The sequence below is a fragment of the Camponotus floridanus genome, unplaced genomic scaffold (assembly GCF_003227725.1).
Source record: "Camponotus floridanus strain SB8 unplaced genomic scaffold, Cflo_v7.5 scaffold23, whole genome shotgun sequence".
Taxonomy (NCBI): domain Eukaryota; kingdom Metazoa; phylum Arthropoda; class Insecta; order Hymenoptera; family Formicidae; genus Camponotus; species Camponotus floridanus.
This window is the reverse complement of record NW_020229359.1, coordinates 1,818,589-1,836,505: the sequence shown is the minus strand read 5'-3', so window position 1 is coordinate 1,836,505 and position 17,917 is coordinate 1,818,589. Positions and strand designations below refer to the sequence as shown.

The following is a 17,917-nucleotide window of genomic DNA, read 5'->3' as shown; positions in this document are numbered from 1 at the left end:
ATAATTATAATAGATAATAATTATAATATAAAATCTCTCTTGTTATATAATCTTGTTATATAATTTTATAAATGGAGATTTTATAAAATTTTTTAATAGAAAATAGTAATTAATATAAAAACTTACATATATATTATAATAAAAAGGAATTCTCTTCCAACTCTAACAAATTACAATTCAAATAATCTGACAAACTAAAAAAAAAGATTGCAGTTGCAACAAAGTGCAATTTCTTGTCAGCGCAGATAATTTGTAAACCACGCGATGCGTGAGCGAAAATAGAAATGCATAGCCATTTTGCGTGAAACGATGCGTCGGAAAGCGTTGATAATTCACGAGGTAAATCACTGGCTCCAAGGTTCCACTGCATTGATAAGAATCACGTTCGCATAAACTACGACTAATAACCGCTACTCGTTGTTTGAATAAATCTGTAATGCGTTCGTACGAGCCGCATTCCTACATAATTCATGCGCCGGCAGCGAAAAATATTTATTACTCGCATTACGTTACCATAGATATAACAGCGCATGATGCAATTTTCTGCCAATCATCGACGAATGTTTATTACAAATGTGTTATTTTGTCGAGTTTTTTGGTGAGCGAATTAAAAAGCGAAACGAGCATGAAGCAGTCCATATATGAAAAAAGTCGATAAAGATCATTTTTTTAAATAAATGCATTAAATGATGATGTAATAAAATAAGAAAAAAATGCGTAAGAAGTAGATTAATCGAAAGTGATCAATCTTCATCCCGAATCTATTAAGTTATAAAAGAAATTAGAAAAAATTAATATAAGCGACAAATATATGAATATTTCATATATTTGTCAAATATATGAATATTAATATAAGCGACAAATATATGAATATTTCATTTATTAGATCATATGTATCATCATGTATTGTATTCTAGAAAAATAATTGAGAAATATATTTATATAAATTATCAATAAGGTCTATTTCCAAATTGATTTGTTAAAATTTCAAGTGAGTGTGTAGACATGTATATATGTGAAAGATAAATTAAAAATTGAATTATATTGTAATATTATAATATTAATATTATAATTGAATTATATTATAATAGAAATAAAAATTGAAATTGCAAGACGCAAATAATGTATGATTTGAAGGCCAATTGCAAAGAGAAAATCATATACATAGAAGCTGAAAAGATTTCGCACAGAAAGAGGGAAAAACGTAGGTTCGAAATCTCATGACGTTTTTTGCTACAGGAAGCTTTCAATGATTCGTGTCGAAAATTCGGGGATTCGGATTAGACGGATATATTTTAACAAGTGGGAATAATTTAACGATACATTACGCCCCGCACTTATAGATTGTTATCATCCATGAATCATGTTGTCCACAAATAAGAGCTGTGCCCTGTTTGTTGCACGCGTGTGAGAATAAATCATAAATGTCGCGAGTAGCCGATTTCCTACTAACATTTTCAACTATGTGGCAATCAATAAAGTATAAAAAACAATGTCAAGCACAAGCATTAAAAATATTATTCTCGTAAAATCTCCCAATCAATATAACTGCAACGTATAATATATGTGCGTAACAACTGTATTTTTTATAGATATAATAGTCGACGATTTATCGCAATTAATTATTATTGATTAGGCAGTATAAATAAAGAAAGAAAGAGAAAGAAAAAATAAATGTAGGTATATCCATGAGAGAAATATAAATATATCAAATGATTACAAATATTTTTTCGAGTGTTAGCATTCAATCATCGTTGAATTTGCAGATACAACAAATATCTTTAAAAGCGAATGATAACTGATGATATTTTCACAAGCTTCAATACCTAAGAAATTTGAGAGAAATAATAACGAACTGCACTGACAATATACGATAATCGGTGCAATAATAAAAATCTTCGATTAATGATGAAGATTGATCGATTCAACGCTCCACTTCAACGGTTCCACTTGTGGAAATACCTGTCGCTTTGACGAATTCGATACATTAACTGCGTCATTTCTTAATTTCACACTTAAGATTTAACGCATCCAAAGTAAATTCCGAGTCAATGAGTCGTTCGTTTTCTTATCACCGTAATCAGTAGGAATGAGAAGAAATTCTTCTAATTATAAATTCATCACTTCTCTCTGATTCATAATGTTTTCGTAAATGCGGAAAGTTTTCAATTCGCACGAATTTCTGAATCTCGAAATTTTCATTTATAGTGAATATAATTACTTTAATAGACTTTCTCTTTTTCTCTTGTTTTTTATAAATTTGCACATAATAATAATAATGTTGCATCCAATAATAGATAATGAAAATATATCCGCTAATCACACACAAACCAATTAATTAATTAATGATAAGCTTCACAAGAGACCAATTCTGTTTGCTCGTTAATTACGAAAATAACTTTCGTCGTAGCGACTTGTACGAAATCTCGAAAAATAATCATGAATATTTACGCGAAGCCTTGATTAAAAGAATTGTATGAACAAGTGTCAGATGTTCTTCTCCGAATCTCTTAAAGACGGATTTTTGTCAGCTAATAATAAGTTATATATGAATGTGTTGTCGCTTCATTTTTGAACAGAGATATAAGCACCTCATTTTTACTTTCAAGGTTAATAAATTCCAATTTTAATAGCTACTCTTCGATATCATAGTATGATTCGATTGATATTGTAATGAATCCAATGTAATATATATGCATTCAATAAATCCATTAAAAATATAATTTAAAAAATCTATCCATATGTCTCTGTTAAAAAAGATGACAAATAGAATAACTATAACATTTGCATTTAATTAAATAATTATTTGATTATTAATGTTATATGTCTTCTAGTTTTAAGTAAATTATTTACTTAAAACTAGAAGACGAGCTATCGAGCTTAGAAACATTCAACACACATGTACTAAAGAAACCTCTCAAAATGTCAAATTTTTATTTAACATAATTAAAAAATTATTTATATTTCCTGCAAAAGAGAGTAATTATGTTAATGTTTTATATATTTTTAACATGCAAATAGCTGCGTGTATGTTAGCCATGATTTTTTTATGCAAGGAGTCAAAGTTTAATGATGTTTTCGAAATTTACGTGTTTTTAACAGTAATATTTGCATTCAATTAGGTGTTTAAAATACAACTATTCTAAGTAATGCATCGTGCTTTGGTTATCACCATTCGGCTTATCCAGTGTAGTCTTTTCGCTTTCGTGATTACAAATGATATACGCGCGTCGCAAAAATCTTTCATTTATTTAAGAAATTGTTTGTAGCTTCTATAAACTTGCGTCTAATTTTAATCTTAAATATCAGATCAGGAAATAGAGATACGTAAGTGGAATAAATAAATATAATTTTATAGTATATATCTGAGATAGAGAATATGGCAACGTACATAAAATATTCGGTAACAAAGCTGCTTGAAATTAGCACATATTTTCTGAAATAATTCTTCGTTTATAAAAATGTCAAAAAACGTCAATAGTTTTTATGCGTGATAAAATTAAAAAAAGATTTATTCTTCAAAAATGTTTATTGCGTGTTTTTAAATCGTTTTTAAAAACCTATAAAACGAGTCAATTAATATTCTGTAATTAGAATCGTAGTGTTTGCTCTTCGAACACATAAAAACAAAAAGACAAAAACCCAAGTCGTTAGAACAGATTGTGCAAATATACGCAATCTGTGTATTTCTTATGAAAGAGTTATACAAAATTTTATTAAGACCGATATATATATGTATGATAAAATTTGCAGATGTGATTTAACGGCGAAAATATGTCGCGACGAAAATACAATGAATGATTTTGACACTTCTTGAATATTGAAAATAAATCACTCATGAACATGCGACGATAAAATGCATACGAGATAAGGTAAACACAATAGCCAACTGAAAATTTTTAAATGCATGAGATAAATCAGCTCTTATTCATTGAATGAACACGATAATACGAATTGAGACAAACGCATAAACGGATTTCAATTATTATAACAAGTATTATTACATGATAAAAATGCGAATGTATTTGTCTATGTGCTTCGCATTATTTAAAATACGAAAATGTTAAATACGAAAATAATCGAAATTCAAAATATTATGACGAAGAGAAGAGAAATTCACACGGAGAGGACTGTAATATTTAAAAAATATATAAGATCAGGTGCAAATTAGCGAAAAGAGACACAAGTGATTACTTCTGATAAGAGTTGCGATTGACGTCGTGGAAAGTTACGCGAAAAGTTAATCTTCTTTAATTCTTTAAATCAGCATCATGATACGATGTCAATGTCAGAAATCGAATCCATATCATTTTGAACAAAAAAGTATTAATGATTAATGAGATACATATATTCTGAGATACACAAGCCACTCTCTTATGGTATCGATGTATTCATTTCGTATAAATAAATATAAATTTCTTAGTATGATCGTTAATGTTTTTTACTTGAATAACTGATTAGCAAATTTGAATAAATCGATCAGCATTAAATGAAAAATTTTCGATATACAATTTAAGTTTTTCCATCTGGAAATTATATATATGTCAAATTTCAATAAAATTATGTGAATCGCGAAACGTAAAATACTAATTGAACTGAACTGCACTTAACTGAAGATGTTAATATCATAAAATTTTTCATATTATTACTAAAAATTTAATTCTGCTTCTTTAATACTTACATACAAATTTGATAATTGATTATAAATTAGGTATATTATCTACAAAATAAATATAAAATATAATATAAAAATAGCTCTAGATAAATCAATATACGCGCAAGAAAAGTATACGATAAACAAGATCATTGTGTTGACCAAAATGTACTAGCGACTAAGTTAATCAACGAGTGTGCCACATGTTAATACATCGGTTTGACCTGGTTAGATGGTTTCAATCAACATTCGCTGTATTTGGACGTATCAATCAAATCCTGTACTCACCACACATCACGTTCAGGTGTCGTGACAAGAGCGATGCGCTAAAATTCTACGGCGTTCATATGGAGGATCGCACACTATATCGGTTCCCCTGATGCGTGTCCGACGCGTATCACACAAATTTTCCTCCAGCAAACGTCAAACTTCCGACACACGTCGTTTTCGCACAGATACCGATCGCGGAAACACGCGTGCGCTCGAAAAACGCGGAATCGAGTCTTTCGAACGATGTTGAAACAGGTCCCGCTCGGGCAACCGAGTCTTCTTCCAGAAGCGATCCACGTGGTTCATCAAGGTCGACCGTGGCGAATGTAAACCACCCGGATCCCAATCTTTCTTCTCCACTACTTCGACTTCCCTCGATCGTAACTTCAAAGAAGATGCGAGAGACTTTAAAAAATCCCTTTGCAGAATCCCTTTAATGTCAATGATGAGGTTCAGCTGATTCCTCTTCTTGCTTTTCGTGGCTGTCGGGACGATCGCGTATGATTCAAGTCAAGCGACGAGACCAGCGACTAGGTAGCGACTACGATTGCAGGTAACCGTGGATGTCTGAGCGAAGGAGCTTTTTCCCTCTCGGAGTGTCCTGAATAAGAGCAGGACCCCGACTGACCCCGGTGTGGCCGAGGAGGGCACGCACGGTCTCTCGCGTGCGTGCGTTGTGCGTTGCCTGTCGGCTGTGGCTGGCCCGTAGAGGCTTCCCCTTACCTGGCCTCTCTTCGGGTTTCACTCTTCTCTCACCTGCGCATCGGCCTCGTGTGCTACCTGGAGGCCACGCCTCCACCGGCGTCTCCGTGGTAGGGACACGAAGGGGATGATGATGACGCGCGCGCGCGTCTTCCCCCGTCGTGTCCGAGAATCGCGCATATTCCGGTGAAGAAACATAATGTACAGGTAAGAATCTCCCCACCAGCTCGCGATAGAACGCGAGATGCGCTCTAAGCATCGGCAATGGGCGGTGGTTTCCTTCCCGCAGGAAGGGGGTTCGGGATGCGAGTATTTTGTTTTGTATCAGTGTCAGGACGATATGTTTAATAGCGGATTAATTCCTCTCCGAGGAGGGGGCGATATTGGAATTAACGTCACGATGGATGGATACGATACTTGCGTATTTCCGTTGGAATGTGACGCGATCATTTCGCACGACACGTGTCGTATAGATCATTGGATGGATAATTAGCGGTCTCTACGACATCCCACGCATAAACGATTGAATGTCGCGGATTGTTCTTCAATTTAAATTGTTCTTCGCTTACGTTGCAATTGAAATTTCGCAACGTATGTTCGGTTTATGCCGCAATAGTACGTGATAGATTCGAGCATAGTCTGTGTGATACGTATGTGTATGTATTTTGATTGCACAAGATTATGTATTTTATATAAATTATATAAGCTAATTATATCAAATATATAATATATTTATATCAAATATATAATATATTTTCGTGTATTTTTACATATTAATTGCAATAATTTAATTAACGTATCAAATACACAGAGAATTAAATCATTATCATTATAAATAGCGACAATTGAGATTGAGATTTTGGAAGCAATAATTGGTACATGTAGATCGATAAATCCGTCAATCAAATCTAATATTTAACTCCAAATTGATTAATAAATGATCGTTCAATAATTTAATTTACTATAATCTATCATTTCTGCTGAATATCAAAAATATGCCATATTTAAAATATTCTTCTAGACCGCATATTTTTCACAGCAATCGCTATTTTTTATGTATTTTATTTTCTCATTAAAAAAAATATATTTCAAATATGCGATGTTATTGCCAATATAAATCGAATTTTACCTCTATATTCGGATATCTTCCGTTATTAAATTCGTGAATTATGTTTCTGGTTATCTTAAATATTATATTCGAATAACTAGATATTGAATAAAATACATTAGTTTGAAATAAAATATATTATGCTGCAGGATGATGCTGATATATATATATCATTAATATACTTAATTATATATTTAATTTTCATAATTTTTATAATATATTTAATATTCAATGATTTCATCGGATCTTATCTTATAATCATTTAATATTTTTATGCGTGAAATGACAAGTAAAATCGATTAACTTGAAAATTCAGGCTCTCTCACTGATATCCCATATAGTGTCCTCGATACTCTGTTGTCTAATTACATCGAAATAAACAAATACTCGTTGTTGGAATAATATTGGAGGAAAATGAAAGAGTGATCCGGAAAATATTTGTCATATTCCGGAAAATATTTGTCATATTGACAGGCCTAGTGCACGGTCCATGATCTAAAATACCATCGTCCATCTTAACTCGAAGCATGAATGCAGATGCGATTTCATCACGCCAATAGGCATCCTCCGGAGCAGTTGTGCGCGCGCACAAGATATTCTCTGTTAGATTTCATTCGGCAAGCCACCTCACCTAGAGTAGGAGAGAAACCGAGTGCGTCGGCGCCGTTTGTCGGCATCACTTTATTGGCTACTCTCCTAGGAGAGAGGCGAGTAGCATGGCGTTGCTCGAATCTGCCTAGATGAAGAGGGACGCTGTGCCAATGCGCGTGATAACCTTGGAATTTTCAATATATCGCGATGCGCTGAGAAGTGACAGCTACCAACTCGAAACTGTCGGATCTAGGTCAAGATTGTGTACCACTCGTCAATTGATGACACCTTAGGCTTTTGCACATGCTTATTTTATGTAATAGTTGAATAGATATTAAGATGAAAATTCTCAAATCAGATATTACATCGAAAATCGTAATCAAAATCATTTTTGAGATCAACATTAAATATAGCTCGTATGGGTCTTAGGAGCGGAAGAAAATAGGTTTAATTATCATATATTTTTTATCATGTGTATAATATGTTGATTTATTCGCAGAATGCAACTAGGAATATTTTGTAACTATTTTATATATATATATTTGATATATATTTATATTTTTGTATTATAATATATTATAATATAAATATATATATATATATATATATATATATATATATATAAAATTATAATTATTATAATAATTATTATAATTACATATATTATATTATAATATATTATATATATATTTATATTTTTTTTGCAAATATAAACGTAAATCAAATTAAAACAACAAAAGGCTTAAGACCGTGGCGTAAGGTGACAGTATGGAATGACAATTCAAAAAATTAATAATTCTAAGACAGAACTACGTATGTTAAAAAGTAAATTTAATAAGGAAAAATGTCTGTCAGAGAAAATATTTTTCTTTATTAAATTTACTTTTTAACATATGTGGTTCTATTTTAGAATTATTAATTTTTTGAATTGTCATTCCGTACTGTTATCCTACGCCACGGTCCTAAGCCTTTTCTTGTTCTAATTTGAGTTATTATCATACGGACTGTTAACTCTTATTTGTTTTTTGTTTTTATAAACGTAAATATTTCTCCATAACAAAAAAATTTAACTATTTCAAACGATAAATGGTGTGACAGTGACATAATAATCGCTATAGAAGGCTCTAGGTCACTAAATAGCGAACATGTGTGTGATATGCGATATCGCGGAACATAAGAGATTAGTAGACATAATGATCGGGAACGGAAAATGCGCAACCCAGGGTAGTTTTAATTACTTACGGTAATGAAGGAAGAGTTCTATAATTACCACGCTGTTATCTGAACGCAATTTTATTTAATGGAAAAATACAATGGTTTCGAAAAATGGTCCGATTATTTTGGCGATGCAAGACGTTGATGATTCACATTTGCTCGAGCAACGCAGTAATATTCCTTTGTCGTTCATTTCGAGTCAAATCTTGATTAAGTTTTAAATTCCTTTAAATATCTTAAAAATAGCTCTCAATACTTGACACTTTGAATTCAAAGATATAATGCTATATTTTAGAGATAGATTTTATTTCTCTTGGCCTCTTTATTTTATATGCGTTACAATATTGTTTTACGAAGATGAATGAAATATTTTTGCGTGATACATGTTGCCTGCTCCGACAATATACATATGCCGGAAACGGTTAAAATATTACACATCTTGCGGAAGTAATGTTTGCCATTAGTTTGCGGCGGGTTTTCAAATAAGCGCAGTTAATCACGTGCATTCATTGCGTAAAGTCTCATTAACTGGCGTTATCATCACCTTCACCTGGTTATTAGCCGGATAGATAACCCTCAGTAATTTGTGGCATAAGAATTCGAAATATAAAATTGAAAAGAAGAAGGCTTAAAGAGTATAATTTGCAATTCGTATTCGAATCGCCGATTTAACAAATCTAAATAACATAGCAATTTATTGTAATAAATAAATGCTTTTTTAGAGATTTTAATTCATTTTCGTAGAAAAATATTACAAAGTAAAAGAATTGACAATAAGAAAAAAATGCAATTGACAATTAAAAAAAAATGTCTTTGAATGGAATTTAACATATTGTCCCTCAAAATTGAAAGTTTCAAATTATATTGAAGACTCTTCTTAAGACGTTGGAATTTAAAGAAGAGTATGTATATAAGTTGTATATAAATTTTAATGATAGATATGTAACGTATTAGTTAAAAATTTAGCAGTTTATAAAAAATTGCATCGATAAAGGAACGTATAAATTTCGAAAGTAATCTTTTAATCGTAAAAACAAAGGCAGCCGCGTTACGTTTCGATTTGACAATTAAGTACCTATTGCCTTGCATATTAATGCGAGACTAATTTGCTTGTGACGTGAATCGTCGCATATATCACGATCGAAGAGAAGCATCCTTCTTTATCGTCGTATCTTCCCCTTGCGTCTCAACCCATTGCGACGCGCGATGAATGCACGTGTGTATCAATATACAATACAGACGAAATTAGCATCGACGCTGTTGGAAAACTGGGTAAACAGCTGTACGAACACAATGCGACCGCCTATTTCCTTTACCTTGCCTCTCCACCTTGTTGCTCTGCCCTTTTCATCTTCTTCGCTTCATTCACGCTTCTCCTGGAGATATCGCGTGCATTGAAATGCGGGGCGAGAATTGCATCGAGATTAAATGGTTTTAAATTAATTAGTTTAGTCCTGAAATAAGTAAGTTAAAGAAATTGCAATAGATTTGCTTACAATCAAGCGCATTTTTAGAAAGATTTTGCATGTAAATTATTATATAATAGGTTTGAGAAAGCAAATGTTGAATTAATGTTGAATTAATGTATAATATAAAAGGAATATTTAGATGTAACAATTAATAATTTTTTCAAATTTTATAAATATTATTTTATGGAAATTATACTATAAAAATATCTATATGTATATATAACATTTGATTTGATTTGAATAAAGATTTCATCGTTATAGCATTCACACATGTTTATGAATCATTCCGTATAAATGTCGATGTATTAATTAAATATTAAGTTAATGAATTGAATAGAATTATAGTGATATACATTAAATAAATACTATAATCTTCTTAGTAGACATTTTTTAGAAGGACTTTGGGGGTGGACTTTTTGGGTTATTACGAAAGGACATATCATGTAACACGATTGATAAAATACTAATTATTGCGAAATAGCACAATTAGTAAAAAAGTATTAATAAAAGTCATGATATACAAAAACAAAAACTTTTGCAATTGCAAATAGCACCTCAAATAGAATGAAACATTAACACATAAATAAAAAGGTATAATTATTATAGGTATTATTATTTTATTAATTTTTTCTTAAAAATTAGTTTTCTTTCTAAATTAAAGCAACTTGCAATTTAATACGTTTAAAAACATTGCTGAGAGAAAAGAAAGAATTAGTTTTAACATATTATTTATTTTTTAATTTATAATTTTTTATTGTATCTTTCTTTCTCTTTCTTTTTCTCTCGATTTACTAAACATTTTTTAAACAATTTGTGTTGATTAAAGCACTGATGCAATTCGATTCTCATTTCAACCTTTGCAAACGTTGACGAAACAATTTTGTCACACTTTATTGTTGAAGTTATTTTAAGCTCACATTGATATGAAACAAGTGTCTTCAAGAAAAAAATAGTGTGAGTGCTTACTATTAATAATTTCCATTATAATCGCTGCGATGTAGCTATTGCAGCAAATGGAAATGTCTCGTAATAAATAAAGTCCTTCTTGGACATCTAATTATAAGCTTATGTAGAAAATCGCGATCGATTCTGATATCGCATTCATGCAAGGACATTGACGTTGGGAAGCGGAACTTGTTGCGACTCCATTTCACTTTTTGAAATGGAGTCGCAACAAGTTCCGCTAATTACAATCCGCGTTATTCACGTATTCAGATATATATCAGATACGATTTAATTTGGCATATAAAATTTATGATTTCCCGGAAATAGAAATAATATCGATAAATTCGCAGAAATTAACATTGTACACCAAATGCACTGTGTTATGCTCCGAAACAGAAAGGCAATTACAAATAATACTATTATAATTGCAATGTTGGAAGTAGTTGTTTTTTTATATCTCATAGTTGTTTTTTTATATCTTGTAACAGAAGAGGTTTGCTGCTTTCAACTTTCTAGTATTTATGCAAATGAGTACGAGTATCGAAAATGCGGGTAGTTTTGAAAATAAGCAATGCTAATTTAGTCATAGCACGTAAAATAAATTGTATGGGTAAGCTTATAAAGAGTAATAATTTTTATTTTTGAAAAAGAATATGAATTTCACGCAATAAATGTAAAATAATTCGCTAATTATTGTAAGAAATTATTATGCGGTGAAATTAAATGTGCGAAAATTAAAATAATTTCACGAATACAACAATTAATAAGTTTAAAAATTTTATTTTTGATGGACTCTATAATGTATTAAGGTGAGTGGAGAAAATATAATGATTACATAAAAATTTTCTTTCATTCTCCTGTATGACTTTTACATATTAAATGATTTTATAATTTACAAATATACTTTTTATAAATTATTATACATAATAATCTGAAATATAAACAGAATTTTTTTTCTTTTTAAAAGCCTTATAATTTATGTAACATTTGAAAAAAATAATTATTAAGATTTATTTACAATTATTAATATTCAATAGAAACAAAGAAAGAGTTTCATAAGAAAGAGAAAAGTATGAAAGAAAATTATGAAATTTTTTAAAATCCGATAGCTACATAAAAGCTTCACTCATCTTTGCAAGAAAGAAATCGATTTTGTATCATCCATCAGAAAAAGAGAATAGAAGAGATCTGTTTGCGGTTATGTACATAGAAAGACACAGAAAAAACGATAAAGAAGCGTAATTTTCAAATAATACGCTAAGCTAACATAAGATTTTTTCACATCATATAAAATGTATTATTATATTATATGTGTTGTGGAGTTGTGTGTGTGTACTTTCTAAAATGTCTTATATATCTAATGAAAGTTTCAATAAGATTTTACTGAACGCTAGTTAAACGTACACATAATATCTGCTTAAATATAATATTACAATATTCACTTTTAACTTATATAAAATCCTTTTCATTAAATATTTCTGTATGTATATTAAAATTAATTTTTAAAATATAAATAAAATGAATTAATTTTTAAATATATATAAATAGAATGTAAAATTTCGGATACTTTCTTTACCAAATAATTTTGTAATATAAAAAAAATTTTAAACGCACAAAACCTACTTAATTAAAAAAAAAAGAATTGGAAAATGTACAACAATATTTCACAAAACAAATAAGCGAGACAAGTATTACAAGCGATTACAAGTATTTACATCATTATTACTATATCGTCCGCTGCTTCAGCTATGCAAATTATTAAAGTATCGATCGAAGTTTAAAGTATAAATAATGAAGAACATCGGAAAAGGAAGAGAGAGCATGTCGAAATAGCGAATGTCACGCACATTGACGTTAGGCGGACAGATAACGGTCGATTTCGGAATTTCTGTTCGCACGGTCTCTCATCCCGTTATCGCGAAGTTTTTATTTCGGGACGCTTACACAATGTATCATTCGCCATTCAGGTCTGCGAAGTGATAACTACCGCGAACGGAGTTCGGAAGGAAGAAGGCGTTCCTCGATGGAAAGTATCGGCAAGAAGAAGCGGCAGAAAGTGACGTCGGGACGAGCCGCGGGAAATTTCGGGAGACGCCTACTTCAAAGAGAAACGAAAAGGAAGAAAATAGAAATAACACGTCCGTTACGTGTTTACCGTTTCGGTAGGACGCTCCGCTTTGTGAGCCGACGCCAGGAAGCATGAATGAGCGTTCATGCCGCAGACTTTCCCGCCATATCGGTCGATGAGGATGCGCGAAATCTCTCTCCTCGAAAACCTCGACAGAAATCGAGGCGAAAGAAGGCAAAATTGCACGCGATCCTTTGAGCGGGTACAGTGAATTGAAAAAGTAGAGTAGTGTCGTAACAAATGGATGTTATAAGCGGATTTTAGGTAAGTTTAATTCTTTTAATTGATATTTTCAACACAAATTACTACACAAAATTATATGATTTATTTGATTCTGCAAATGAGATTGTTGTTTATCTTTAAAAATCTAAAATGTTAAAGACAAAAAGAGATATAGTATTGTTGATTCATTTCTTTGTATATAAATCTATAAATATATGAATATATTTTACGATTGCTAATTATTTAAGAAATGATTGATTAAGTGGCAGTCTAGATTTTTAAGCTTTGATTGAAACTTTTATACTCCCCTATCATATCTCTTTTCCTAGACGAATTTTTATATAAAATGATTCTTTTTTATATATTAAAATTATTTTATATTTTATATTGAATTATTTTATATTGAAAATAATTTTATATTGATTTTTTTTGTATAAAAATTATTTATAATTAATAATAATATATATGAGCATCGTGCGCGATAAAAATCTTGTTTATCAAAATCTGCGGCCTCCATTTATTAAAAGTATAAAATATATTAAGAGAGATACAATATATTTGAGATCAGGGACGATCTTAGGCCGGAGTGTACACGATTGTATTTTCCAACCATACGAGGACATCCTTTGTTGCGGGTAAGTGTGTAAGTACTTGCGGCCGATGCGTGATGTGCGGTGGTCCTTCTTCTCCTTTATGTACCATAACTCGCGGCTGTAGCGGATCACAGCGATGCGATTCCGCCGTCGCTTTCGCAACTCACGGGAAGTTTCGCAATTCTACCCATTTGCCCGGACGGCCCGAGACGATTCAAGCTATCGTGCCAATTCCGGATGCCCTCGTTTCCCAGACTTGTGTGACCGGAAATCAGTCGAGAGGGCCGTTGCTTCTCTCCTCTCTCCCGAGATGAGATATCTTGGGCGGAGGGGACGGCATGCACAATTGTTCGTCCCGTGTGGTCAATTTTATACATTTGTGTGGCTTGCTTCCCAAAAGATTCCCGAAAGACCAATACAAAGCTTTACGCGAATTAGGTTATTCAGACAAAAAATTCACCGCTGATCCTTTTTTATCAAAAGACAAAGAGAGTGTTATAAATTATTTAAAAAATATGCATATTTAATATATTATATTCAAATATAAAATATATTATATTTTTTAATATATTAATATATTCTCTAAAATTGAATCAGTGTATTATCATTGAAAAACAGTAAGTACTCATTGATTACAAGCAGTTATAAGTACAGCACTGATTACAATGATAATACACTGATTCACTTTTAGAGAGTATCTAAATATAAAATATATATATATATATATATTTTTTTTATATTACTATTAGATATAATATATTAAAAAATATATATATAATATAAAAAAATATTAATTCTTTTAAGACATAGTTACAAATAATATTTCGCTTACTTTTTAATTGTAAACATTGGAAATTTTGACATATCTATATAACTATGGCAGGGATTTCGAATTAAACAATGCATCTCGTTGCAAAGATGAGTTTATTAGAAATTTCTTAACGGTGGATTATTAATGTTGAAGCCTCGAAAGCACAGTTGCGAAAGAAGGGCGACAAACAGTAAAATGAGGAACGCAATTTCGATGATAACTGCCGCTCGTTAATGTAGCGGCACCCAGTAATAAACCTTCGTGGTTCGGCGTACGATCGAGATTTGTCTCGGATTGTAGCCCTTAATCTCTCATCGCGATCCCTGGATGGCTCTGGAACGAAACTCCCGTTGCAGGTGCAAGCGGGAATGGCTAATAAGTCCGGGTGCCGTTGGCGGCAAAGGGAAAGGGAATGCCAAGTCGCAATAAGAGGAATAATTAATAATAAGTGCGGTTTAATTATCGATCGCGCGGGATGAATGATTCATTCGTGAAGTCCATTTTTCATTTTTAATTAATTTAATCTAACGTATCGCAGTATGCCTTAAGAATTGTCGTCCTTATAAATGCCTAATTATAAATATGTAGATGACGATGTAATATGAAATTCGTGAAAGAACTTAAACCATGGAATAAATTATGGAGTTCGGAAAATTTGCTTATTTTTTAAACTATATATATTATATAAATTTTATATATTTAAAAATCTCTTCCGTAAAACATTTGTTTTTCATCAATAATCAGAAACATAAATAGATAACATGAATAGAATTTTTATAATAATTTTATGATAAATTCATGTTATTGGAATAACAATAATATTACAATTTTAAAATCATGTGTAAAATTTATGTAATATAATAATATGCAATTTTTTTAAATTTATATAATTAATAACATGCAAATATTGTATAAAATTTATGCAATATTATGTTGTATAAATCTGCAATATTATTAATATGCAATATTACAATATTGTATAATATAATTGCATATAATATAATGATATTGCAATCTTATAATATTTATACGATATAATAATATTGCAATTTTATACTATTATATAATTGTGTATGTTATTATATATATAATATACAATATACAATATTATAATATAACAATAAATAATATAATAATATTGTAATTTTATAATATTATATAATATTTGTACAACATAATAATATTGCAATTTTATAATATTGCATAATATTTATCTCGTGACGCTAATTAAGGATATACATATTTACCTAATTTTGCAAACAAAATTCTACGGAAACGTAATAATTAAGTATCAATGTACGATTAAATTTCTGAGATACACTTTCCGAATTATCGGATAACATAATTGCGGTGTGCCGAAATCACAAATAAATATTTATCACCGCCTTTTTCTGGCATATTAATTCACAAAGAGCAAGAAGCATAATAACCGTCTTTAATGACCGGTTTCGCGTTCGGCCGAAGACACTGCCGTCAAACTTTAATTCTTATCTGCATCGAGCAAAACTCCCCGATGTCGCGGCACAAATTACATTCCCACCTTATCTCTTCGGCGTTATATATTTACTATAAACAGGAAGAGGGTACAAGGCATTCTCGATCGTGTAGCAGGTGTAAGCTAAATCGTTGCGCGAAGCCAGTAGGAGATTTAAGGGGGTAGCGGGGGCGCAATATGTACGGGTGAGGCAATAATTAACCGGTACGAATAATTACGAGGATGCGCGAAAACGTTCGCCGAATGTTCCGCAAAAAGAAGGGGGAGCGGAGGACAGGGAGAGGGGAGGGGCGGAGGGTTGAGAGAGGGGAGAGAACGTTGACATGTCGAGAGCGCATGAGGATAACATGTTGAAAATCCGGTCGCCTCGTCGATTCCCGTTAACTTCCAGGACTCGAGAGTCAATTCAAACTCGTCGCGCCACTTGTCGCGTGCCTCTCGCGCTTACGCACATGTACGCGCAAATACCTTGCAAGCGGCTGCAGATTTCACGTGTCCGTCTGACAAACTCTTTCCGACAAGGAGCTGCTGCGCGCGATGCTAATGTATACGAGCGCATATACGAGGAGCAGGTTTCATTTCTTTCCTCCCCCTCCCTCCCCCTCTTTCGGCGTTATCGACATTGCAGCCTTCGCTGAGTTATGCGTATAGAATTATTCGCTCTTAAGACCGATTGCGTCCGTCGAGCTCGGAAGTCACGCGTGATCCATGAATGTTATAAATTAGAATGAAAGCTTAATTTTTTTAGCATTAAATCGCAGGAAATTGAAGAGTTGGAAATCTGTGAGAATCATGTGATTTTTGTCGAAAATTTAGTCATAAATTTAATTAATCTAAAATTATAAGACATATAATTTTAATCCACTTCTAAGAAAAACTTATGTTGCAGTTTTTTTTATAATTGCAGTCAAATTTTCTATTTAAATGACATTAAGCAATTCGAAATTATGTTTTTTTTTCATGAGCATTGCAAATAATAATCGAGAGACTATTAATGCGAAAAAAATTGAAATGATTATAATATATTATAATAAAAAAAATTTTTTTTCATTTCTTTCTTAGATTTTTTTGGAGAAAAAACATAAACATATTATATAAAAATTAATATTATCTATAGCATTATTTACGTGTACTATTTCTTAAACATAATACATCTTGTTGTACGATTAATTTTAATTTCTTGTATGTTGTTTCAATTTTTCTCACATTGATAGTCTATCGATTGTGTATCATTTGTCGCATTCACATAAAGAAGGACATTATATCTCCAGTTGCCTGATAAAAGATTAGCGTCATTTAAATACGGGATTTAAAGGTGATTATAAATAACGAGTCCAGCATAAGCTATACGTCTCGAACACGAGCATTTCACGGAGGTGGGTGAATTGCATTCGTTGCACGCGAAATGCCTCCCTTCCTCATTTGAATTTATAATCTTTTATTCGCGCATGAGGCCTCTCGGCCAGCGAAGGCTGACCACCTGCGCTCATCTTTCCTTGCTAAAATTAAGTAAGTAGGTTCGTTAATGCTCAAAGGGCTGCGGCCACACTAACATTTTTCAAAATCATGTTTTACTTCATTTTTCAAATGTTTTATGCATTTCATTTGTACGATTTAATTTTTTATTGATGAGGAAAAAATAGTAGTAGATGCGATTTTATTAAGACAAAAATTATGTAATTTAGATTCAATAGTTTTTATCTTTTTTTTGTTC

The 17,917-nt window shown here is 31.5% G+C and overlaps 1 protein-coding gene across 3 annotated transcripts in view; it reads right to left on the bottom strand.

The window, feature by feature from the left end:
• LOC105249804 (zinc finger protein Gfi-1b) overlaps positions 1 to 5,617 on the bottom strand; it is a 30,407-nt gene extending 24,790 nt beyond the window's left edge. For all 3 annotated transcript variants that reach the window (XM_011255554.2, XM_025408806.1, XM_020027104.1), the window contains exon 1: positions 4,943 to 5,617. In XM_011255554.2, coding sequence (XP_011253856.1) covers positions 4,943 to 4,949 — 7 coding nt within the window. In that variant the 5' untranslated portion in view covers positions 4,950 to 5,617. The remainder of the gene's footprint in view (positions 1 to 4,942) is intronic.
• Positions 5,618 to 17,917: the final 12,300 nt, after the last annotated feature.